The sequence below is a fragment of the Euphorbia lathyris genome, chromosome 2 (genome assembly GCF_963576675.1).
Source record: "Euphorbia lathyris chromosome 2, ddEupLath1.1, whole genome shotgun sequence".
In the NCBI taxonomy this organism is placed as follows: Eukaryota; Viridiplantae; Streptophyta; class Magnoliopsida; order Malpighiales; family Euphorbiaceae; genus Euphorbia; species Euphorbia lathyris.
This window is the reverse complement of record NC_088911.1, coordinates 141,365,743-141,391,109: the sequence shown is the minus strand read 5'-3', so window position 1 is coordinate 141,391,109 and position 25,367 is coordinate 141,365,743. Positions and strand designations below refer to the sequence as shown.

The following is a 25,367-nucleotide window of genomic DNA, read 5'->3' as shown; positions in this document are numbered from 1 at the left end:
CTATAGCGGGGCGGATCCGATACCCGCCTAGGCCAAAATTGGCGTTTTTTTTATCAAAAATTCAATTTTTTTTATTAAAAAGGTAAAATTATCCAAATAGGACGGGAAAAGCAAAAAAGGAGCGGTAAATAGCAACATCCTTGATTTTATTATGGATTTAACCCTTATTTAACTTTTCCATCAAGTTTGGATGATAAGCGCCGTTAAAAGATTCGATATGCTAATGCGGATATTTTTACTTCCATGTGGATAAATAGAAAATAAGTTTCTTGACTATTTGGAGAGAGTAAAAAGTAAAAAGAAATGGCAGAAATTGATTTCCAGTAAGTTTTTCTAAGCTGGAAATCAAATTTGTAAGAACCTGCTGGAAATGGATTTTAGTATTATGGGAGAAGATCGATGTGGCGATTTTGATGTTGGAAATCACAAAATTGAAGAAAAGAAGATCGAGATTGGATGAACATATAATTAATTTCTATAATTTCTTTTTACTTTTTAATTTTTTTTTATCTTCCCTAGTCAAGAAACTCTTATTTTTATTTGTTCATGTCAACAGGTCAAATCGCCGTAACGGTGTATACAGCCCAAACTCGACGGAAAAGTTAAATAAGAACTTAATCCATAATAGAATCAATGATTAATGGTTTATTGTAGAAAAATAATTGATCATAGGTTTAATCTTTAAAACATATAAAAGTTCGAGAGCTTGATTATGCTTTTTGCTTAAGAATAACAAATTAAAAACCACTATATGCAGGTTAATTGAATGATATGTTTTATTGTTTTTTTAGGATAAAGTATTAAAATACTCTTAACATTTACCTCTAGGAACAATTCTATTCTTAACGTTTAAAATTGTGTAATTTTATCTCTAACATTGACAAACAATAGCAGTTTACCTATACCATTGGCAAATTGGGTTAATTTTAGACATTATTATAAAACATAGATATTTTGTTTTTTTATTCTGCACCAATTGCACGTAGCTGTTTCTAAAAAAATCATATTTTTGTGATTTAATAATAGAATTGGAAATTAATATTTCTGAATTCGGTAAAATATTTGATTTTTTTTATCCAACTCATACAAAATATAATATTTTTTATTTTTATTTTTTTTACATATAATTATATGTTTGTGATATGTTACTATGACGTAAATGTGAAGTGTAGATGATAAGATTCATGACCAAGAAGACAATTTGATAAATAATTTCTCCAATTAATCCAACATTATCCTTGACTGCCAATATTAAGAATAAAATTGTATTATTTTAAATGTTAAGGACAAAATACTTCTAGATGTAAACTTTAGCGGGGCGTTTGGTATTCTATTGGGATATGAATAATAAGGATAAAAGTTATGATATGGATAAAGATAAATGGTTGAGATAAAGATAAAAATATGATAGTGGAGAATTATATTCAATATTTGGTATGTTGGATAGAGATATGGATAAAATACATTTTACTATTTTAACTTTATTTAAAATACATAACATTAATTTGAGGGATAATACGGATTTTTCCATCCTATTAAAATCGCATGAGCTTATCCCACCTCATTATATCACCCTTTTTGTGTATATGATTTGAGGGATAAGAAGCTTATCTCTCATCCGTCTCACTTTTCTATCTTCCAAACAAATACGGGATAACTTATCTCGTATTTTTTTTTATCTCTGTCTCACCTTTTATATCCTTCCTAACAAACACCACGTAAAGGTATATTTTTACACCTCATCTAAAAAATAAATGAATTTTGAAGCATGTACGAGGACAAAAGGAGGAATAAGTGGTTGGTAGTGGCCACAAATCCCCGAAAAAGCCAGAAGATAATATTCTGAATCTTATGAAAAGTAGCAATGATCCCAATAATAATCATTTAAATTGCCATAAAAAGACTCAAAACTATATATTTATTTTTAAATAGGCCGCTTGGTTTGCATTTTGATTTTTTCCGGGCTTGATACATTACTTCTTGATATTGGAATATCTTCTAATCACGGAGAATGAACTTCCGATCATCTGAGAAAGAAGAAAATTGTTAGATAGAGATCAGAGATCGACGAATCCTCTCTAATACTTAAATTAGTATATAGAATATGTAATCTAAAAAGGATTTAGTAATGTAATACTCCATCCGTTCCATACTATTTGTCTTTGTAGAGAAATTCTTTTGTTCCATAATGTTTGACGTTTTGATTCAATCCATGCACATTAATTGATGTTTTACCAAATATATACCTATTTAAGTTGTATTTTTTATTTTAGGAATAAATAAAAACTAATTAATAGATGCAGTTAATACAAGAGTAACAAAGTCTTTTTAGTTAACATTAATTGCATTTCTTAATTCATGTGCTTTAATCTTAAAAGACAAATATTATGGAACAGATGGAGTAGTTAAGAGAATTGTGTACCTGCCTTCTATATTTCCGTGCTATTTATAGATGTTAGAGTTGTACCTCCGTACACGTATCAACTTCTTATTGGTCCGGAACCTAACTTTCCGTAATATAGGTAGTTGAGCGTGATGTTTGGAAACTGAAGATTCCTCCTTATGCTTAATTCCAAAAAGACCCTCCGTAGCTTCTTGGGCTGGCCAAATATATAAAGTTTTGAAATAGTGAGTCTGAGCTTATATGTCTAGGCCCATTCTCATATTTTATACCATATCACTTGCCATTTGAAATTTCCAACAAAAAAAAAACTTTTAAAATGTTATATAGCTCCCTCAATTTATATAAAATATTCAATTAGTCATTAAGCTTACGTAAAATGTAATCAATTATTACTCGGTTGCAAAAAGTAAGCTGCATGTGCAAGATATATTACACACATCTTAAAAAAAGTAAAACGACTAAGGTTGGGGTATGTGACTCTAATATTAGAGGAGATGAAATTTAAAATTGAGCAAGTAAGAACTTCATTTTTAACCTATCATGTGAATTATGTAACAACATTTTAAGGCGCGTGCAACACATTTTTTGCATACAACTTACTTTTTTTTTTTTTTTTTTGCAACCGAGTGATTAATTGATTACATTTTACGCAAGTTTAGGAAGCTAACTGAACATTTTATACAAGTTGAAGGGGCTATCAGACACTTTAAATATACATTGAAACATCAAATATGCATTGAAATACCAAATATTGTAAAAAAAAAGCATTGAAACACCAAATTTTCAATATCTATTCTATATATTTAATGTTTATATGCAGCCCTTAGAGTTGCATATATCAACACCGAGAAAATAATAACATATTTAGCAAATGAAATAATACATTTTTACATGTATAAACATTAAAAAAATCTCATTTTAGTCATTAAATAAAAAATCATGTGTGGAGCGTGAAACAGAAATGAAAAGAGAAATGAGTGGAGAAGAAGTGAATATTATGAAGATATGAAATGATAGGATGATGATTCATTATAAAATCTTAAATATCTTCCTTATCCTCCAAATCTGACTTATATTTTACTATAATATCAAATAAACGAATTTTAGAATGGACCATATATCAAATTATAATTATCAAATATAAATAATATTCGATATTATTTATGAGTTTATTCGCGAGCTTCTATTGAGTTTGTTCACGATCTTCTATCAAAGTTGTTCGTGACAAATATTAGCTTTATCATGTCTCGTATAGACAACTCGCTCTTTATTAAGAAACAGACAATACAAAATATATCTTATATTATGTTGATGACATTCTAATTACGGACACTTTTCCCTCTCTTATTCAACATGCCATCATTTGTATTGAACGAGAATTTATTATTCATAACCTTAGATGTGCTTCCTATTTTCTAGGATTTAAGATTGGGTATTTCAAATACAACATCTATTTATGCCAAGCTCGGTATGTTAATGATATTTTGGACCGTGTTATGATATTACATAGCAAATCATGTCTCACTCCTATGGAAACTACGTTGAATCTGGCTAGAAATATTGGTACTCATTTAACTTCTAGGTATGAGTTTCAGAGCATTATTGGAGCTCTGCAGTATCTCACTCTCACCCGACCAGATATTGCATTTTGCCGTCAACAAATTGTGTCAGTTTCTTCACTGTCTAACTGATGAATATTGAGAAGAGGTTAAGCGGATATTGGGTTACATTCAAAGTACCCCCCTCACTATGGACTTGTTTTTCCATCCTCGCCCATCCGCTTTGCTCATTGCTATTCAAACAGTGGTTGGGTGGGTGTCCATATGATTATCGCTTGACTGGTGCTTAATGTATCTACATCAACAATAGCTCGATATCTTGGAATACTCGAAAACAACCAACAATTGCCTGTTCTTCATTTGAGAGTCAATACAAAGATGTTGTCTATGCTACAACCGAACTTTTCTGGCTTCACCCTCTTCTCACTGAAATTTGTTTTTCTCTGTCAACACTAGTTCAATTATGGTGTGATAATATTGGAGCTATATATATCTAAATGTGAATCTTATGCGAGCACAAAACATATTGAGCTTGATTATCACTTTGTGCGTGAATAGATTCAACATGGTTTTATCTCTGTCCGGTTCCTTCTAATTGAAGATCAAGTTGTTGATATCTTGACCAAACCTCTTCCAAGTGCTTATTTTCAAACTCTTTGCGATCGTCTAAAACTCACATCTGAACATCGTTTGACAAGGTGTGTTCGAGATAATTATAAACTAATTTTAAGGGTCCGTTTATTTTACTCACTGTTTGTTGTTGGAAAAGGTTGCTTTCCCAAAAAGCAGTAATTCTCTGCTTTTATAAAAGACTGTTTTTCAGATGTAAAAGACAAACAGAATGTCTCTAACCAAATACCTAAAACTCTCAATTTTGAAGTGAAAAGGTAAATAACATGAAAAGAAGCAATCAAACACTGTAAGAGTTTAGGGCAAACACTATTTATGTCATTCTCTCAATTCCTATAATTGAATTAGGACTATATCCTTCCTCTATATATAGCCTCTATTTGTTCCTTTCAATGTAAGAGAATTGATTAAATATCAATTAATGTTCTCTCAATTATTATCTCTCTTTATTCTTCAATTAATAACAATTATGACTAAATCCCCAATAATTTATCTCATGTGGTTTAGAAAATGAAAATGAAAACTCAAAGTTTGGTAATCCAATCCACATGCAATTGCAAACTCCACATTTTAGGACCATCTCTTTCTCCAACCACAACCATAAATGAAACCTAAATAGATAAATGCTGACATGACCAATCTATACATATATATATATAGGCTTAATACATCATTTTGTTCCTAAACTTGTCCAAAAAGCTTGATTGGTCCCCTGAACTTTTAAAGTGTTCCGATAGCCCCTTGAACTTGCAAAAAATATTCAGTTAGCCCCCTGAACTTGCGTAAAACCTAATCAATTGATCACTCGATCGTAAAAAAAAGTAAGTTAAATGTGGAAGATGTATTCCACGAGTCTTATAAAAAGTAAAACGACCAAAATCGGAATATACGATTCTAATATTAGAGAAGACAAGTTGTATAGTTGAGCAAGCAATAACTTCTTTTTTAATCTATTTTTTAATTATGTAATAACATTCTAAGGTGCGTGGAATACATTTTCCGCATTTAACTTACTTTTTTACGACCGAGTGATCAATTGATTACGTTTTACGTAAGTTCAGGGGGCTAACTGAACATTTTTTGCAAGTTCAATGAGCTATCGGAACACTTTGAAAGTTCAGGGGGCCAATCAAGCTTTTTGGACAAGTTCAGGGAGCAAATGATGTATTAAGCCATATATATATATATATATATATATATATATATATATATATATATATATAATTAATTAATTAATATTCCAACAAATTAATTACTATCAATAACAATGAAAGAATTCTAATAATTGATCCCTTATGAATCAAAGGCTTAATACATCGGTTGCCCCTAAACCTGTCCAAAAAAAAAGTTGATTGACTTCCTAAACTTACATAATGTCTCATTAGCTCCCTAAACTTACTTAAAGTATCATGATTAAGTTCTTATAAAAATGCCATAAAAATGTACAAAATAAAAAGTTAATTTGTTTTAAAGATTTTAAAATCACGAATCAAGCCTTTACTTTTTTAAGTTTCAATTTTTTTTACAGCTTTAGACAAATTGAAATGTATGTCACTTTAAGCAAGTTCGGGGGGGGGGGGGGGGGGGGGGGGGGGAGGGGGAGAGGGAGAGGGGCAATAGGTTATTTGAAACAAATTCAGGTGGCCAATAAATTATTTTAAGCAAGTTGAAGGGGCTAACGAGACATTATGTAAGTTCAGGGGTCAATCAATCTTTTTGGACAAATTCAAGGGCTTTTGATGTATTAAGCCAATTAATTAATATAATAATGGATTAAATTATATTGAAAAAAAGTACTAATTGAAATTTAATTGATCTCAATATATGATTCCGAATAATGACGAACGAGTTGATTTTAATAGTAAATTAACAAAGAGGTTTCTTCTCTAACTAAACTAGAAAGAGTAAATCTCAATATTTCATGAGCTAAACCCATAGAAATTGTCAAATCTTCATTGTTAAAGGGATGAATCCTAAACAAGTTCTCAAAGAGAAATATAAGTTGATTGATAAAAAAAAAAAAAAAAGTTAAACATTACAAATGGAAGAGATGAATCCCTAAACCTAAAATTGAAATTACATAAAAAGTCCAAAATACATAAATTAATTAGATGAAACTTAAAGGGTTTAAAATGGGGTAGAGGTAAAGGGGTGGCAAGCTTATAAATAAGCTTGAAGTATGAGTTGTAAATAAGAAGTGAAAAAGTTAATTAGGGGAAAGCTGGAGTGAGGGGAAAGATTTCAAAAGTCCACACGGCGTCTGGAAATAGCCACACGACATATGGGCTTCATATCCGACACATAGTTGTTGATCATCCAAGTCCACACGGCATGTTGGTTTAGTGCTAAAGTTTCCGAAGTTCATTTTATTAATTCACACGGCGTGTGGGCTTGGTGCTGAAGTTTCTGAAGTTCATTTCATTAATCCACACGGCGTGTGACCCTGTTTTTCAACAAAATGTCTTTTCTTTGTCTTGGTATGTTGCTCATTTGACACGACTTCGTCCACCACTCGTGTTCTCTCATTTAGTCGAATAGATTCTTGCATCAGTATATACATACAGACACAAACTAACATGTTAATTAATTATTAGTTCTGTTAAACAACAAAGTCGTTTAGGCTTCATCTAAGTGTTCAAAATTGAGAATTCATTTCGATTTTCCCCCACCTAGGTCCCTTAAACGTTTTATAATCGTCTAAGACGCTTTGAGGTCGGCTAGGATCCGCCTAGACGGTGCTCAAAACAAAAAGTATTTATTATTATTATGATTTGATGTTTTTTCCTATTATAACTCATTTTTTTAACATTGTCTCATGGTTTTTGGTGGATTGTGTATTATTTTCAGATATTTTTATTTAATTGCATTTTCTGCTTATTTTTTTCATAGCTTGAAGACTTTAAGGATACAGTTTCATAGTTTTCGATTAATTATATTACTTATGAGCATTATACTTTACTTGTTTCAGTTGTTTCGATGATATTAATGTTGAAATTTTTTTACAAGTTCTTGAGGATATATGTTACTAATATACAATTTTTTATATACAATTATTTTATATTATTATTTTTAGATATTAATTGCATTTATATAAAAAAAATACAAAAATTCAAATCTGATTAATTTAATTGATCTCCAACAAATCTCCCATTGATCCCCAAGAGCGTTATCCGTCCGACTAGCATCTAGTGATTTTTACAACCTTAATTACTAGGTAGGTATTTTCATTGCTTAGTCATAAAATTGCAGTTTCTAATAATTTTATCCTGAATCAAATGAGTATAGCTCAGTTGGTACACCTTTAAAATTAGAGTCGAGAGGTTGTGAGTAGACCTGACAATTTCGTTCGAGTCATGTTTATGTAGTGTCATTTTCATGTTCGTGTTGAAAAGAGTAAACTCAAACCCAATCCAAAAAAATTCGTATCATAATCGTGTTAACCTGTTCGGATTAGTGTCGATTTCGTGTCATGTTTTCAAGTTACCTGTAATTTTGTTATGCATATATTAAATGATAAGTTTTAAAAATATAAGAAGATATAGTACTTTTTTTTAATACTTTATCTCATTTTTATATGGCTTAATACATCATTTGCCCCCTGAACTTGTCCAAAAAGCTTGATTGGCCCTCTGAACTTTCAAAGTGTTCTGATAGCCCCCTAAACTTGCATAAAATGTTCAGTTAGCCCCCTGAACTTGCATAAAATGTAATCAATTGATCACCCGGTCGTAAAAAAAAGTAAGTTAAATGTGGAAGATGTATTCCACGCATCTTAGAATGTTATTACATAATTAAAAAATAGATTAAAAATGAAGTTATTGCTTGCTCAACTATACAACTTATTTTCTCTAATATTAGAATCGTATACTCCGATTTTGGTCGTTTTACTTTTTTTTAAGATTCCTGAAATACATCTTCCGCATTTAACTTACTTTTTTACAACCGGGTGATCAATTGATTACATTTTGCGCAAGTTCAGGGGGCTAACTGAACATTTTATGCAAGTTCAGGGGGCTATCAGAACACTTTGAAAGTTCAGGGGCCAATCAAGCTTTTTGGACAAGTTCAGTGGGCAAATAATGTATTAAGCCTTTTTATATTAGTATGTTAACACTAACCATCAAAAAGCCCGCTAATATCATATTAAAGGGTTATGTAATGTGTTTATAACAATTTAGGAGGATCGAATCATATTTGCAAGTAATAATTACAATTTTACTATCTTTATTAATAAAATGACATATAAAAAATACAAGAGAATATAATAATAATTTTAAATATTCGTGTCATTTTGTGTCGTTTTCGAATTAGCATGTCAATCCTAACTCAGCTTATATGTCGATTTCGTGTCGTGTAATCGGGTCGTATGTACTTTTGCCACCTTTAGTTGTGAGTTCGAACTTATCTTTTTAAACAATAATAAAAATAATAATTTTATTCTTTATATTTATTTCATGTTCCTTTTATTTACTCTGTAACTTACATTATTTGCAAAATTTCATTTAATAAATGTTGAAAAATATTAATTAGACCACGTGAAAATCATTGGGTCCATTAACAATCATTTCCTAGGAAAAAATCTTATGGTAGGATTTCTAAAATAAATTACACCTACCAATACTTTCTTTTTCATTTCTTAACTTTGGTGGGTCTCATATTATTCACAAAAATTTCTTCCTAATAAAAGTTTTGTGTTAAGTTCTCCACAAAGGTCACTTGCGGTTAGAAACCGATAGTCGAGTGTGAAAAGTCGATCAAGGAGACCAGTCATCGAGTGTTAAGGAGTTTACGATCCGAAATTGGAGTGGTACGAGTAGGGATGGCAACGGGTAGGGTACCCGCGGGTAATGTCATTCCCAAACCCTTACCCTTTTATTTTTTAATTACCCGTACCCGTCCCATTATCCTAACGGGTATACTTTTTGCATCCCATACCCTTCCCATTTAATTTGCGGGTACCCGCGAGTACCCTTACCCGTTAAGAATCAATAAATAAAAAAATATTACAAATTTAACAAACTATAAATTTAATAAATCATCAATATAAAAATTGAATAAATTGAACCTTAATTAATAAGAATAAAGTAGATCAGTGGTATCACTCAATTGTTGAAAAATAAATGGTTGGGGTTTAAATTTCATGTCTTACATCTAAAAAACAATAATGTTTATTAATATAAATATTTTTTATGACGGGTAACGGGTACCGGGTACCCTAGGGGGTATTCCCATACCCGTCCCATTACCTTAACGGGTAATGATTTTGATCTCATACCCGTCCCATATCCTTTTATGCAGGGTACGGGTAGTCCCATTAGGGTCGGGTAATGCCGGGTACCCGCGGGTATACTACCTATTGCCATCCCTAGGTACGAGGTATTGTTATATAAAAATTATTGTCTACTAAACTTACTAGATTAATTAAAGGAGATAAACCAAGTCATCATACGTGACGTGGCTACCTCGGTAAGAACTTTTCAAAAACTTAATAATAATTACAAGAGTATGAAATGGGAGATCGTTGAAGGTAAATGACACAATACCTCTGACTGAACAAAATGACCTTAAAAAATGAAAGGTCAAATATAGTAAAGCAATATATGCTTTATCGATCTCGGTAGAGGACGATTCGCCGCAGCGTATCAAGGATGCCAAACCCCTTGAAGAAGCATGAGACATTTTTGCCGGATTATTTGTAAAAACAAATGACGCTAAGCTTCAAGAGTTTGAGCATGAGTTATTATTGGTCTTGCAACAAGACATTACGGTGAGTCAATATTTTTCTAAACTTTATCTAAAGAAATTTTAAAATTGGATCCTGAAAATAAAAATTGAAACAAGAATTAAGAGAATCATTATCTATGGGTTGCATCACGAGTTTAATGAGCATGTCATTGTCATATGATCCCTGAATAGGCTAAAGAGCCAAATTTAAGTGAATTACAAAAATATTTGAGCTAATCAAGAGGTTCTAGATAAACAATTGTGCAAAATCTCAATCAAGGAGGAATATAATAATATATTTTTTTAACAATAACGAGATCTAAATATCACGAGATCGAGAGATGGCAAAAGATTCAAACAAGAAATCAGAGACCAAATTCTAATTTATTTTTAATATGAATGTTATTTTTTCTAGAATTTATGGATCCGCTGTTGCATAAGCAGTATATCTCTTTATTTATTTTGGCCCTGTTTGGTAAAGAGCGTTTTGGGATAAAAAGAGCGGTTTTGACCAACTTTAGAAGTTTGACCACTGAAACCGCTAATTGGAGTGTTTGGTGGAGAGAGTTTTGGGATGAAAACGCTAATTTAGAAAAAGCTCTTAAAAGGAGCTTTTTCAATTAGCGTTTTACAATATTAAAATTAATGGACTTCTTTAACCCTAATAGATAGACTTTCTCTTCTCTTGCGCCAAAATTAATGCCCTTATTCGTCTTTTTACACAAACCGCTATTATCAATCAGCTAATTTTTACCAAACAGGTCTACACAAACAGCTAATCAAATCAGCTAATGTAATCAGCTAACAGCTAACAGCTAATGTAATCAGATAATAGCTAACAGCTAATTCCCAAACAGGGCCTTTATCTAATTTTTATAAGAAAACCCTCACATTTTAATTTCTTAAGAAAAAAAGATTAAGTATCCGTTCGTTTCTATTTTCCAGAACTATTTTTTGTCTTTTAAGTTTAAATAGGAAATAAAAAGTGTTTGGTAAAATTTCGAAACAGTTAATTTTAACAGAAAATCAACTGCAAACAATAAACAACTAACAACAATAGTAAATAAAAATAGGAACTGGTAAGCCAAACCGACCTTAAATCATTGTATAGTACGAATTTCACAAATTCTAGCATGAAGATTTATGTGACCTCGTACACAAATTACATATATTCCTTTATAAATATGAAAAATAGTAGAAATTAAATTTCAGGTAAATTTCAAATAAAACCCTTATGGTTTCAATAATTTTCAGATAAAGGACTGGTTTATTTTTTATCAAAAAGAGGATTGAGGTTTCGCACTTGGATTAATGCTATTAAAACCATCTTTAACCCTGAAAATGAAAATTTTCAAGAATTAAAGTTGTTCAATGTCATATTTTCTATAGAACTACATTTTCGATTTTCGAAAATCATCTTTTTTGGAACTTTCTCTCTCTTTACCAAACTTCATCTAAATAATCTCAAAATAAAAAAAAGTTGAAGAATTAAAATTGCTTAGAATATTAGTAGTTCTTAAAATATGTTATTTTTGAAGTCGTCAATGGTGATTTTAATAGTATCAATAAAAAAAATCGTTATTTTACTAAAGTTGAAAACCTCAATCCTCGTTTTGACAAAAAGTAAATCACAGTCCTTTATTTAAAAATTAATGAAACCATAGAGGTTTTATTTGAAATTTACCCTTACTACCTCAAGTACATCAAATTAAAAGTAACTTAAATGTGACGTTAATTATTAATAGTTATTATTTTAAGATACTAAGATGGGAAAACCTAATTGTCAACAAAGTTTTGTGTTTCTCATCTAGATTTTGGGGTTTTCGATAAATACATTACAAATGACTCGGTCCGGGAGAGATAGAATTGTAATAGAAGGTCCGAGTAAGGATCGACCTTAAAGGATGACGATAGAAGTGAGAATGAACTGAATCCCACGTAGGAAATAGAAAAAGATTGACTGAGACTTATTAGTAAAGTGAGAATCTAATACATGTGTGACGCATTTTAAAGCCGGGAGGCCGAAAGTGTTAGATTTGTTACACATCCTTTTCTTTGTTTTGCTTTTTTTTATTAAATAATTTTTTTATTGATTTATTATGGTAGATTGATATTTTTTTATGGTATGTTTCTTTATATGAGCGGTTATCGCTGTCAGAGGTCAATATTATTTATGATTGTACCTTAACTATCAGTTTGAGCTTTTAATTCAATTGGTTCCACACAAAAAAAATTTAAAAAAATTCGAAAATTAAAAATAGTAGTTATATATATATATAGTTCTAAACAACTTTAATTATTATATATTATTTTATTATTTTGAGATCATCATTAGTTATTGGCTTAATACATCATTAGCCCCCTAAACTTGTCTAAAAATCTTGATTGGCCACCTGAACTTTCAAAGCGTCTTGACAGCCCCCTGAACTTGCATAAAATGTTCAGTTAGCCCCCTGAACTTGCGTAAAATGTAATCAATTGATCACTCGGTCGTAAAAAAAATAAGTTAAATGCGGAAGATGTATTCCATGCATCTTAGAATGTTATTACATAATTAAAAAATAGATTAAAAATGAAGTTATTGATTGCTCAACTATACAACTTGTCTTCTCTATTCTAAGCACCGTATACTCCGATTTCGGTTGTTTTACTTTTTTTTAAGACTCGTGCAATACATCTTCCGTATGTAACTTACTTTTTTGCAACCGAGCGATTAATTGATTACATTTTACGCAAGTTCAATGGGCTAACTAAACATTTTATGCAAGTTTAGGGGGCTATCAAGACACTTTGAAAGTTCAGGAGGCCAATCAAGCTTTTTGGACAAGTTCAAAAGGCAAATGATGTATTAAGCCTTAGTTATTTTTACATGTTCAACATTAAAAAAAAGACCATTATATATATTAGTAAAAGTAAAGTTAAGAGATCATAATGTTCGGGTTTTGAAGTTCAAGAGCCACAAAGAAAATAAAAGTAAAATTTAGAGGCCATGAATGTAATATACCTTGATATTTGGGCTTCTAAGAAAAGAAAAGTAACTTGATTTTTGGAGTATTAGTCGGTCAATCTTCTCATTTTCTTGTTATTCTATGCATACAAAAGGAAACAAAGAATAAACCGAAAGAAACAATAAAAGTAGTTACAATGTGATTTTCAGATGCTGAGATGCCAACCATTTTTAATTTTACTTAGTCTTATTAATTTATTGGGTTAAGATGTAAAAATATCCTTAATGTTGACATTTGAAAATGATACGATTTTACCTCTAATATTTGTAAAGTGGGTCAATTTTAGACATTATTAAAAAAAACATAAATATTATTCCTATATTATGTATCAGTTGCATATTAGTTGACTTGTCATGGGCCTGAGTACCCGCACAGATCCGTATCCTGTGGACCGGGTTTGGATAATGAAAATTGATCTTACGATCTGTCCTGACCAGGCCCGTTAAAGCCCGTCTATTTTTTGGATAGGCTCGGGATTAATAAAAATCATATGGGCTGGCCTAGCCCGGCCCGCCTATTAATATTATTCATTAATTAATTTATATATTAAATATTTACTTTTTAAGTATAAATTTTGTTTTTTATAATTAAAAATTATATATATATATATATATATATATATATATATATATATATGGGTTTATATGGATTGAGCTTACGATTTGATTTTTAAGTCCGAGCCCGTCTAAATTAATAGTGAACAAGGTGTTGGGTTTGGACTGAGCATTTTTACATTAAAAACCCAGTAGGCCCGATCCCAGCCCAGCCCATGGACTAGTCTAGTTGATTCTATTATTTTTACATTTTTTTAATTTTATAATAAAATTGGAGATTAATATTTTTAAATTCGACAAAATATTTGATTTTTTTCTCCAACTCATACAAAACACTATTTTCTTTAGTTTTGTTCTGTATATATATATATGTGTGATCTATTATGGATAAGTGATAATGATATATGTATAAATTGAAAATGACAAGATTCATAACTAAAAAGATAGTTTAATGTATAATTTCTCAAATTGAACTAACTTGTCAACATTACAGTAGAACTGCATCATTTTAGACGTTATGAGTAAAATTGATCTTAACTGTCAATGTTAGAATATTTTTACACCTTAAGAGAAAACAAATTAAAAAAAAAAATGATTTTTTTAAATAAAAGTTGGGAGCAGGAGAACAAGAAGGTTAGCACGACATCCCAACTAGGTTGACATCCGCGCAAACCCCGGAGCCGAGATTTTATTAAAGAATAAAAAAAAACACAGACACAGTCAAGAGTGAAATGAAGCAGTAGTTGTGTGCAATGCTACCAAAGAAGCATAAACACCATCCTTAAGATTGATGAGTTTCTCATGCTTTCCTTTCTCTACAATCTCTCCATTTTTAACAACTGCAATTAAATCGGCATTCTTAATAGTCGATAACCGGTGAGCGACCACCACCGTTGTTCGGTTCACTATGGCTCTATCTAGTGCATCTTGTACTAGTCTTTCGGATTCCGCATCCAGGGCACTTGTTGCTTCATCTAGAAGTAAGATTTTCGGCTCCTTCATTATCGCTCTTGCTATGGCGACTCTTTGTTTTTGTCCACCAGACAACTGGATTCCTCTTTCCCCTACATTTGTATCGTATCCCTGAAAATTTCCACGTAAATTAGTAGAGGATTTAAGCAAAGTTCAAAGGTTTTACGTGAAAACGACCTCAAAGTTGAAAACTTCCAAGAATTTGATTATATTCTAAGCAACTTTAATTCTTCAACTTTTAATTTTGAGGTCATTTAGATGTTGTTTACAAAGGAGAGAGAGTGAATGTGAATATTTAGAGAGAGAAAACTCCGAAAATGATTATTTTGGAAAATAATAAATTTTGGCCCTATAGTAAATGTGGTACTAAACAACTTTAATTCTTGGAATTTTTCATTTTGAGGTCATTAACCATTATTTTTATATTGTCAAACTAAAAAAATAATTGTTTTTAGCAAAACGAAAAACCTCAATCTATCTCCTATGCAATTGACGAAAAGTGTAACTACGAGAGCGTTTTTAGAATTTACCTTTTATTTAAGGGTAAATAATTTATTAGTCTTTTCTTTTTTACCTAACACACTGTTAGTCCATCTATTTTAAAAACACATTATAAGGTCCTATCTTTTGTCAGGATTAACTTTTTGATCCTTCTATCTATTCTTTTTAGATTAGACAGAAAATAACAGGACATAACCATTTTGTATCACACTTTAACTGTCCTAAAAACTAAGATATGTTTGGTTAAAAATTAAGAAAAAAAGACAAAAGGATAAAAAATTGTGTTACGTAAAAAGGTGAAGACTAAACATTGTGTTACGTAAAAAAAGTGGGGACTAATAAATTATTTACCCTTTATTTAATTATAACTCAAGTGAACTGATCTCAACATATCTCGTAAAGCATCAGTGTTTACATGGACATTAATGACCAAATGAATTTGGTCATTAGCTTATTAGAATTCTAGGGTGGAGATTCAAAGTATCCTAAATTCATTTGGCCATTACGATCCACGCGATCAACATCATCTCATAAAGTTATAGTGTTCTTTCTTTCTCACTGACCTGTTGTAAGCTACTGATGAACCTGTGTGCATTTGCCAATTCTGCTGCTGCTAAAATCTCGGCTTCCGTTGCGTTTCCTTCCTTTCCGTATGCAATGTTGGCTCTAATGGTGTCATTGAATAACACAGGCTCCTGTCCAACTAGCCCCATTTGTTGTCTTAACCATTTGAGCTGTAGTTTTTGAATTTCGATTCCGTCTATTGTTATGCAACCTGAATCCGGGTCGTAAAATCTCTGCAGCAACGATATCACAGTTGATTTTCCGCATCCGCTTTCTCCAACCAGCGCGACTGTCTGATTAAAACGAAAGAGAGAATTTTTATGATTGTTAGTTATGATAGAATAGTAGATTATACTTGTAAGAGCTCCATGGCGTACCTTGCCAGCATTAATAGCCAAAGAAAGATCCTTGAAAATTTCAATGTCGGGTCTTGTGGGGTATCTGAAACTAACGTGTCGAAGCTCGATTTCTCCTTTAAGGTTTTCTAATACTGTCCCGGATTCATCGCTAGAGTCTATTTTGGATTTCTGGTCAAGAATCTCAAAAACAGAAGCAGCTGCATTGCTTGCTTTTCCAGCATCAGGAAAAAAGGTAGCTGTTTGAGAGAGAGCAAGAGCTGACATACTGAGACAACAAAACACCTGCAAACGAGAACTAAGATGATTACAACTCGGAAATGAAAAACGATGAGAACTCAAATAGTCTAATAACAATTAGCATCAGGAAGAAAAGTAGTTATTTGAGGGCCTAAACCATACTAAGCCCCCTAAAGTTGTACATTTTGGTCACATTGCATATGGGAAATCAACAGAAAGGCGATTGATCAAAATTTTCTCCGATTAAAGAAAAAGAAGGGGCGCATTATGTCACTTTCAAGGAGTTCTAGTGGCTAATGGGTTGTCCCTTAAGTTCGGGGGGCAAAGTGACCAAAATGGACAACTTTAAGGGGCTCCGTATGGGTTTAGGCCTTGTTTGAGAGATAACAAGAGCTGACATACTGAGACAATAAAACACCTGAAAACGAGAACTAAGATGATTACAACTCAGAAATGAAAAACATATAAGACGAGCAATCAAGTAGTCTAATAACAATTAGACTAAGGAAAAAAAGGTAGCTGTTTGAGAGATAGCAAGAGCTGACATACTGAGAGAATAAAACACCTGAAAACGAGAACTATGATGATTATAACTCGGAAATCAAACACGTATACTTTTCGACAAGAACTCAATAGTCTAATATCAACTAGCATCAAGAAAAAAAGTAGATGTTTGAGAGATAGCAAGAGCTGACATACTGAGACAACAAAACACCTGCAAACGAGAGCTAAGATGATTACAACTCGGAAATGAAAAACGACGAGAACTTAAATAGTCTAATAACAATTAGCATCAGAAAAAAGGTATTTGTTTGAGAGATAGCAAGAGCCGACATACTGAGACAACAAAACACCTGAAAACGAGAACTAAGATGATTACAACTCGGAAATCAAATACGTAGATAAATAGTCTAATAACAATTACTATCAGGAAAAAAGTAGCTGTTTGAGACATAGCAAGAGCTGACATACTGAGACAACAAAAGACCTGAAAACGAGAACTAAGGTGATTACAACTCGGAAATGAAACATGTATACTTTTCGACGAGAACTCAAATAGTCTAATAACAATTAGCATCAGGAAAAATTGTAGCTGTTTGAGAGATAGCAAGAGCTAACATACTGAGACAACAAAACACCTGAAAACGAGAACTAAGAAGATTACAACTCGGAAATGAAAAACGTATAATTTTCAACGAGAACTCAAATAGTCTAGTAACAATTAGCATCAGGAAAAAAGGTAGCTGTTTGAGAGATAGCAAGAGCTGACATACTGAGACAACAAAACACCAGAAAACGAGAACTAAGATGATTACAACTCGGAAATGAAGAGCGTATACTTTTCGATGAGAACTCAAATAGTCTAATAACAACTAGCATCAGGAAAAAAGGTAGCTGTTTGAGAGATAGCAAGAGCTGACATACTGAGACAACAAAACACCTGAAAACGAGAACTAAGATGATTACAACTCGGAAATGAAAAACGTATACTTCTCGATCAGACATCAAATAGCCTAATATAAATTTCTGTCTGGATAAAATGACTTACTCGAAAAACCTCAACATAAGTTGTTTTTCCAGCTTCAACAAGTCGGGCTCCAGCGTAGAAGCTTGTACCGTACACAACGAATAGCAAGAAGAACCCGAATCCAAATCCGAAACCACTTACCAAACCTTCCCTTATACCTTTCTTCATAGGGCCTCTGCATTTCTTTTGATAAAGTTCCACAACCTTTTCCTCGGCACAGAAGGAAGCAACAGTTCTAATATTGCTAACAGCATCACTTGCAACTTGACTCGCTTCCTCGTACATTTTCTGCAACAGCTCGAAATTAATTAACAATTTAAAACATCAGCGAATAATGTGGAAAAACATATTGCAAGGAAATAAAAACAAGGCATAACACCGGTTTGGCTCTCCAAATTCAAGTTTCAAAACCTTAAACTATCAAAATCATCAATCAGATCATTGAACTAATCAAAAATCAGAAATTGAGTCCTCATCGAAAAGCATTCAGTTGAACAGTTCCCTAAATCCATTTTGAGCCAAAACAAAAATCATTACAGTCCATGTCAAATAATCACAGCTTCTGATTTTAGAATAGGATGAGAACTCAATTGATGATTTTTACGCCTATGACCACTGAACTTTGCCTTCTCAGGTATGGCCACTGAACTTTAAAATGTAACATTAAAGGCACTGAACTTTACGCTTTGTTACACCCATGATCAGTAAACTTTAACTAACTCTTCAAATTGACCCTTAACGACCTCAAAATGAAAATATTCAAGAATTAAAGTTGTTCACAACAACATTTACCATGAAACCACATGTTTTGACCTTTCTCTCTAAAAATCAACTTTTTCTCCTAACCAAACAACACCTAAATGACCTCAAAATGAAAATTTTCAAGAATTAAAGTTGCTTGTAATATCATTAATTCTTGAAATTTTTTAATTTGAGGCCGTCAAGATCATTTTGAGGCGTTGATTGAAGTTTAGTGATCACAGGTGCAAAATTCAGTGGCTTTTATGTTACACTTTGAAGTTCAGTGGTTATACCGTGAAAATTGATAAAATTCAGTGATCACGGGCTAATAAATTATTTACCCGAAATAAAAAGAAGCGGCTTGAATACTAACATTTCCATCTGCACTGAAACCTTGAAGGAATTTATTCTGAACACATCCATTGATTCCTAGAAGAGGTATCATAACAAGAACAATAAGAGCTAGTTGCCAATTTGCTTCAAAAGCAATAGATAAACCAACAACTATTGTTGCAACATTTTGTATTAGCAGCCCAAGTACATCTCCGACTAAACCCCTCACCGAAGCCGCATCTCTAGAAAGCTTAGCTCCAATTGCACCACTTGAGTGCTCAGCTTCATCAAACCAGCTTACATCCATGTAAACCAGTTTTTCAAAACACATTGATCTGATCCTTTTTATCAAGGTACAACCGGCCACTGCAAAAAAATAGGACCTCAACGGATATGCCAGTAAAGACAAAGATGCCAGGCCAAGGAACAAAAGTGCGTAAACTCTGGAGTCGCTTCGGAGTTTATGTGCTGGCTCAAAGAAAGTCTTGATCATAGTGGAGACTAGTACTCCGAAAAAAGGTAATACTACACCATTGGCTGCTGAAGCTAGACAACCGAGTATTAGTACTGGAATCTCTGGCTTATTGAGATAGGCTAAGCGTTGAAGTGGGAATTTTTTATGTGATGGTGGTGATGATGCAGAGACAATATTTACTTTTTCGGGAAGGGAGAATGAACGACGACTACTGTTTCCAGTTCCGGATGATCCATGGCTTAAGCTTCTTAAGAAAGAGAACCTTTGACTAGAATGTCTTCCAGAATCCACAATGATTTCTGGCCCGTCTGGGTTGTTTCTCGACACTCTATTATTCTCCTGCATTTTTATAAGCTGGCAATATGCTCCATCAGGATTCTTGGTAAGCTCAGTGTGTGAACCTGCTCAGTTGAAACGGATTAAAATTCAGATAACAGCCATTATTTTCAACATGAAAAATCAAAACTTTTGTTTAAATGTCGACTTGCATATTTCAAACCAAGAAGCTTCATTCTGCTATCAATTTAGAGAAAGTGCTATCAAGAATTGTAGTACCTTTTTCAACAATTTTTCCGCGATGAATGACAGCAATCGTGTCCGCATTCCTTACTGTACTCAACCGATGGGCAACAATTACCGTTGTTCGATTAACCATGACATTGTCTAATGCTTCTTGAACAATTCTTTCAGATTCTGTATCAAGAGCGCTCGTTGCTTCATCAAGAAGCAGAATTCTTGGATCTTTAAGAATTGCTCTAGCTATAGCAACTCTCTGCTTTTGGCCTCCAGATAGCTGAGTACCATGCTCTCCGACCATTGTGTCTAGCCCCTGAATATACAATTCAAGAACACAATTTAGAAAGATACATCAAATGTAAATTGGCACGAAATGATACGATTTTGGTAATGCTAATTAATTAGACCTGAGGCAGACTATCTATGAACTTAGAAGCATTGGCAAGCTCAGCAGCAGCTGTTATTTCCTCAGTAGTTGCACCCTCCTTCCCGTAGGCGATATTCTCTTTAATGCTACAAGTGAACAACACAGGTTCCTGACTTACAAGACCGATTTTTTGTCTGATCCATTTTAGCTGCAAGTCCTTAAGGTTAATACCGTCAATTAGAACATCTCCAGCCTGTGGATCATAAAATCTCTCAATTAAACTGATAACTGAAGATTTTCCACTTCCACTCTCTCCTACTAAAGCGGATGTTGTGCCACGTGGTATTGAGAGTGAAAATCCACTGAATATCTGCTCTTCTGGTCTAGAAGGATAACTAAAATGGATGTCTTTTAATTCTATATCTCCACGAATATCGTCTAATAACGCCTGTGAACTGGTTCCGTAAGTATCTATTTCAGGCTTTCTACCAATCACCTCAAACATTTTAAATGCTGCAGCTTGTCCAGCAGCAAAAGCAGTCAAGCAAGGGGATGCTTGTCCTAGACCCCTAGAACAATAAACATGGAAAGAATACATTAACAAATAAAAGATGAAAAGAATGCTCGATTTTTTGGATAAGTTGCAAATTTGTCCATAACGTATGAAATGATGCAATTTTACCTCTAGCGTAACGTATGAAATGATGCAATTTTACCTCTAGCGTTGTCAAGTAAGACCAATTTTATCCCTACCTACAGAAAATTTAAACAGACTGTTTTGGTGTTATTCGACTATCGTATCGGATCTTCCAAACAAATTCATCGATAAAATAAAGCAGTTATGTGTATTTTGATGGTTCTTTATATCTGTTTTAATAACAGAGTAAGCATTTTATGCAGTTTTTTTGTGATTAACTTATATATGGAAGACTTAAATATTGTCAATAAAACAAAAAACTGCATAAAATGCTTGCTATGTTATTAAAACAGGTATAAACAACCAGTCAAAATGCATATAACTGTTTTATTTTATTGACAAACTTGTTTGGAAGATCCGATGTGACAGTTAAATAACAGTCAAACCAGTCTTTTCAAATTTTCGATAACGCATGGCTAAAATTGATCTTATTTGGAAATGTTAGAGTTAAATTTGCACCATTTCATACATTACCGTTAACTTGAAATGTTAAAATTAAATTTGGTCATTGTCACAAAAAAGAATTAAAATTTCTACTTACAAAGATCCAGTCAAAACCACAAAAATAATAGTGAGAATGTCCCCTCCTTTATATCCTTCATCTACCACAAGCTTTGCACCATACCATGTAGCCAAACCATAATTGGAGAATACAATAAAAGTAAGAACTCCAAAACCTAACCCGGCTACCAAGCTCTCTTGCACGCCGGATTTGTAAGCTTTGGTCAAAGATTGTTCGTATTTAGCTATAGCGTGTTTCTCCCCAGTAAATGATGCAACCTGTAAATTAAGCATATGATATAACTATGATCACCATAGTTCTAAAACAACTATTCAGTTTGATTGAAGATATGCATACAGTTTTCATTGACCCGATTGTCTGCTCTACCACAGTTGCCGCAACTGAATAAGCAGTATGTCCACGAGATGCCAGCTTTGATACAGAAATGGCCATGACTGCACCAGAAATGATGAGAAGAGGAATAGAAGCTAACAATACAAGGGTTAGTTTCCATCCCTTGATTAATGCTACAATAAATCCTGAAATAAATGATACAATCAGCTGGATGAACTTTCCAACCTGCAATAAAAATTAACAAGTCAGACAATGCCTGAGATTTTGTATGGAAATGAAATAGTAAGAGCAGGGCCGGTCCTGAGATTTCGAGCACACTGTACAAAACTTAAGAAAAGTGTTCAACTAATAAGAGAGGTTAGTTTCTGAATACCTTCTCACCAGTAGCATCTTGAATAAGAACGGAGTCACCGGACATCCTCTCGACGATTTCTCCAGTGCTAGCTTCCCTATCAAAGAAGCCTATTTCTTGTCTTAGAATTGTCCTCAAGTATAAACTCCTGATTCTTGCTGCCTGCCTCTCTCCAGTAGCCACCCAACAAGCGACCTCTTGTATAGAAAGCATGAAAATTTAGTTTTCAGCAACAAAAACAGAACCTTTACCCATTGAGTTTTAGACTTACGGAGGAAGCCGGAAATACATGATCCTAGAGCCAAGTATAGGAAGTTTAGAGAAACCTGACAATATCATAATTGGTCAAGTCTATCCGCATATGATTGAAAACAGGTTGGATGCACCATTGGTCACTGAAAACTTTGACAGTTGTCTCAAAATGGTCGCTTGAAGTTGTCATAATAAAAATCATTCAAACTTTGAATTTTGTTTCAATAAAGTTACTCCGACGACTTCAAGAACAAAAGGACACCGGAAAAAAGACAGGACTGCCATATCATCAATAGTCAACTTTCACCGCTGAACGAAACGACATGTGGCTGCTAGGTGGTAGTCACGTGTCGTTTTGATTAGCGGTGAAAGTTGACTGGTGCTGCTACAGAAGTCATGTCATATTTTCGGTGTCTTTCTGCTTTTAAAGTCGTGGAGTGACTTTATTGAGACAAAATACAAAATTCATAGTTGAATGATTTTAATGGACTAAAGGGTCAAATGGCCTCAAACTTGGCAATCAGCTTCAACTTAGTCCAAATTGAAGTTTAGGTATTACCCTAGCTTTTAATTTGGCAAATTTTGACAAATTAGCCCAAATTTTATAATTTTTTGGTATTAAAATTGATTGTATCCGAGTCTAATTTGTCAAAATTTGCCTAACTTAAGAAACCTTTTTGACTCTTAATTCGATTTCATTGAGACAAATTGAAGTTGAGTAAACATTTTGAGATAATCATGAAAGTTCAGTCACGAACCAACTGAAAACAGAAGAATAGCAACAAATTGAAAGTTGAATTTACCTTGGAAACTTTATCAACCACTTGGCTAGTGTTCAAACTATTATCTCCAAATGCATTAACTGCAGCTCCAAATGCCACAGTCATGAGTGGCATAGAGACTCCATTTCCAGCAGCACCAATTGTTCCCAACAACATTAATAAGTAATCTATAGAGTCAGCAAAGGCGAAAAGCTTGTAATATGGCAATATTTTAGTGCTTTCCTCTTTCTTTTTCTTCCTCTTCTCCATTTCAGATTCTTCCTCGATGTTTTTCTCTTGACTAGTTGTGTCGTTTACATTTGCCTCCAAAATGTTTTCCTCAGCCATTTATGTATCTGGGCCACGAGATCAAATATAAACTGAATCATCTCGCACAATATCAGAACCAAAATAAAAACATCAATATAGCAACTTAGCTTACGTACCAGTTTAATTCGAAGTCAACTGACTGATATCTAATTCTCCATGTATATTATCTTGCTTAAGTTACAGCTTGCATCACACTGATTTGAAGACAATTGTTTTGTTGCATGTATATACTTTATTATATACATATATATATAGAGAGAGAGCGGAGATAGATTATAATAATATTTGTCTAAAGGGTGGGAATATGAGCATCTCCATAAAAGAAATTCTTTAACTGGAGAAGACAAAAATAAAAAAACCTTACAATATTATATAGTATAAGACAATTAAAGTAATGCAGACAGCAAAGTTGAGGTGACATGAAATGTTGGAAATGCTACAAAAGAGAAGTGTCCGTGCAACATAGTGTAAATTATGTGCTGTTTGCATTAGAGAAAAATTATTTTCCAATTATCAGTTAATAGTAAGAGATCTTAGTTGCTCCTTGTAGCTGTAGGATCGGTTTTGAAACATAATAAATTACCAAGTTACAATGTTATGTAATCTGTCTTCTAGAATTCAATTGTGTATCTTCAACTATCAGCTTTAACTATCACCTTAGAATTTTAGTTCAATTGGTTCCATGACATGGTACCAGAGCCTCTTCGATCAAATACTCAAGGGTTCAAATACTCGCAACCTCATTTATTGATTTAATTTTTTCATAGAACCAATTGAACTAAAAACTTAAGCTTATAGCTAAAGGCCCAATCATATTAATATCTGACACACCTTGTTCAAGTGGTTCCATGACATAGTTAAAGGCCCAGTTCAAGTGGTTCCATGACATGGTATCAGTTCTTCTGATGCAAGTATGTGATAATATGGAGTATTATTGGGATCTGATCAGACTCAGATGAAAGAGATAGGATGTGATGATATTGATGTAGAGGTGCCTTCTATGGTTACTTTGTTTTTGACAAAGTACCATTACTTGGTGTGTTTTCACCATTGGATGATGGAGCATAAAATTAATCCAATGGTGAAAACACATAAAGTAAGGCTTACTTTGTAAAAAACAAAGTAAGCATAGCCTTTACCTGATGTAGAAAGGTTGCTTTTGACTTAAGACCATCAAGCTTCAACCACTAATCTAAACTGCTACTAGCCAAAATATACTTATATTCAATGTTGTCAGAACCGGACCGCAAATCAAACTAGATTTATAGTTGAGTTAGTCACTTGATTAAACCAAATGACTCAGGTTGGTCAGACCGGATGACGTAATAAACAAATCATGTATATATATATTAATTAACTATATATATATATATATATATATATATAATTTAATATTTTAAACCAAGTATACATCACTTGGAAATTGGAATTTTTTTTTTCAAATGTAACCTAATAAACTCTATGCTTTTACCACCACCATGTTTTAATCTAATTACAACAATTTTCGCATCAAACCATTAGTGATATCAGACGAATATAAACTCGTCACGTGGCACTTACGAAACTCGAGCCAACACCCAGAAAAAGAGAACACGTGGCATCACCATAACAAAACTAGTCAATACAACTCCGCATTGCAGACCTTGG

At 32.8% G+C, this 25,367-nt stretch overlaps 1 protein-coding gene across 3 annotated transcripts; it reads right to left on the bottom strand.

The window, feature by feature from the left end:
• Positions 1-14,384: 14,384 nt before the first annotated feature.
• Positions 14,385-23,969, bottom strand: LOC136220169 (ABC transporter B family member 4-like). Of its 3 annotated transcripts, XM_066007913.1 has the most exons (13): positions 23,837-23,969; positions 23,433-23,746; positions 22,649-22,703; positions 22,399-22,574; positions 22,029-22,250; positions 21,711-21,949; positions 20,513-21,041; positions 20,145-20,418; positions 19,155-19,990; positions 18,062-18,328; positions 16,294-16,557; positions 15,916-16,209; positions 14,385-14,962 (listed from the first exon to the last, which is right to left on the bottom strand). In XM_066007913.1, exons 2-13 carry the CDS (start codon positions 23,736-23,738, stop codon positions 14,600-14,602), a joined length of 3,825 nt encoding a protein of 1,274 aa, XP_065863985.1. In that variant the 5' UTR covers positions 23,739-23,746; positions 23,837-23,969; the 3' UTR covers positions 14,385-14,599. The 3 variants fall into 3 exon arrangements, with proteins under 3 accessions (XP_065863985.1, XP_065863986.1, XP_065863987.1); XM_066007914.1 differs by lacking the exon at positions 22,649-22,703 and having other exon boundaries at positions 22,399-22,572; XM_066007915.1 differs by lacking the exons at positions 14,385-14,962; positions 15,916-16,209; positions 16,294-16,557 and adding an exon at positions 17,706-17,953.
• Positions 23,970-25,367: the final 1,398 nt, after the last annotated feature.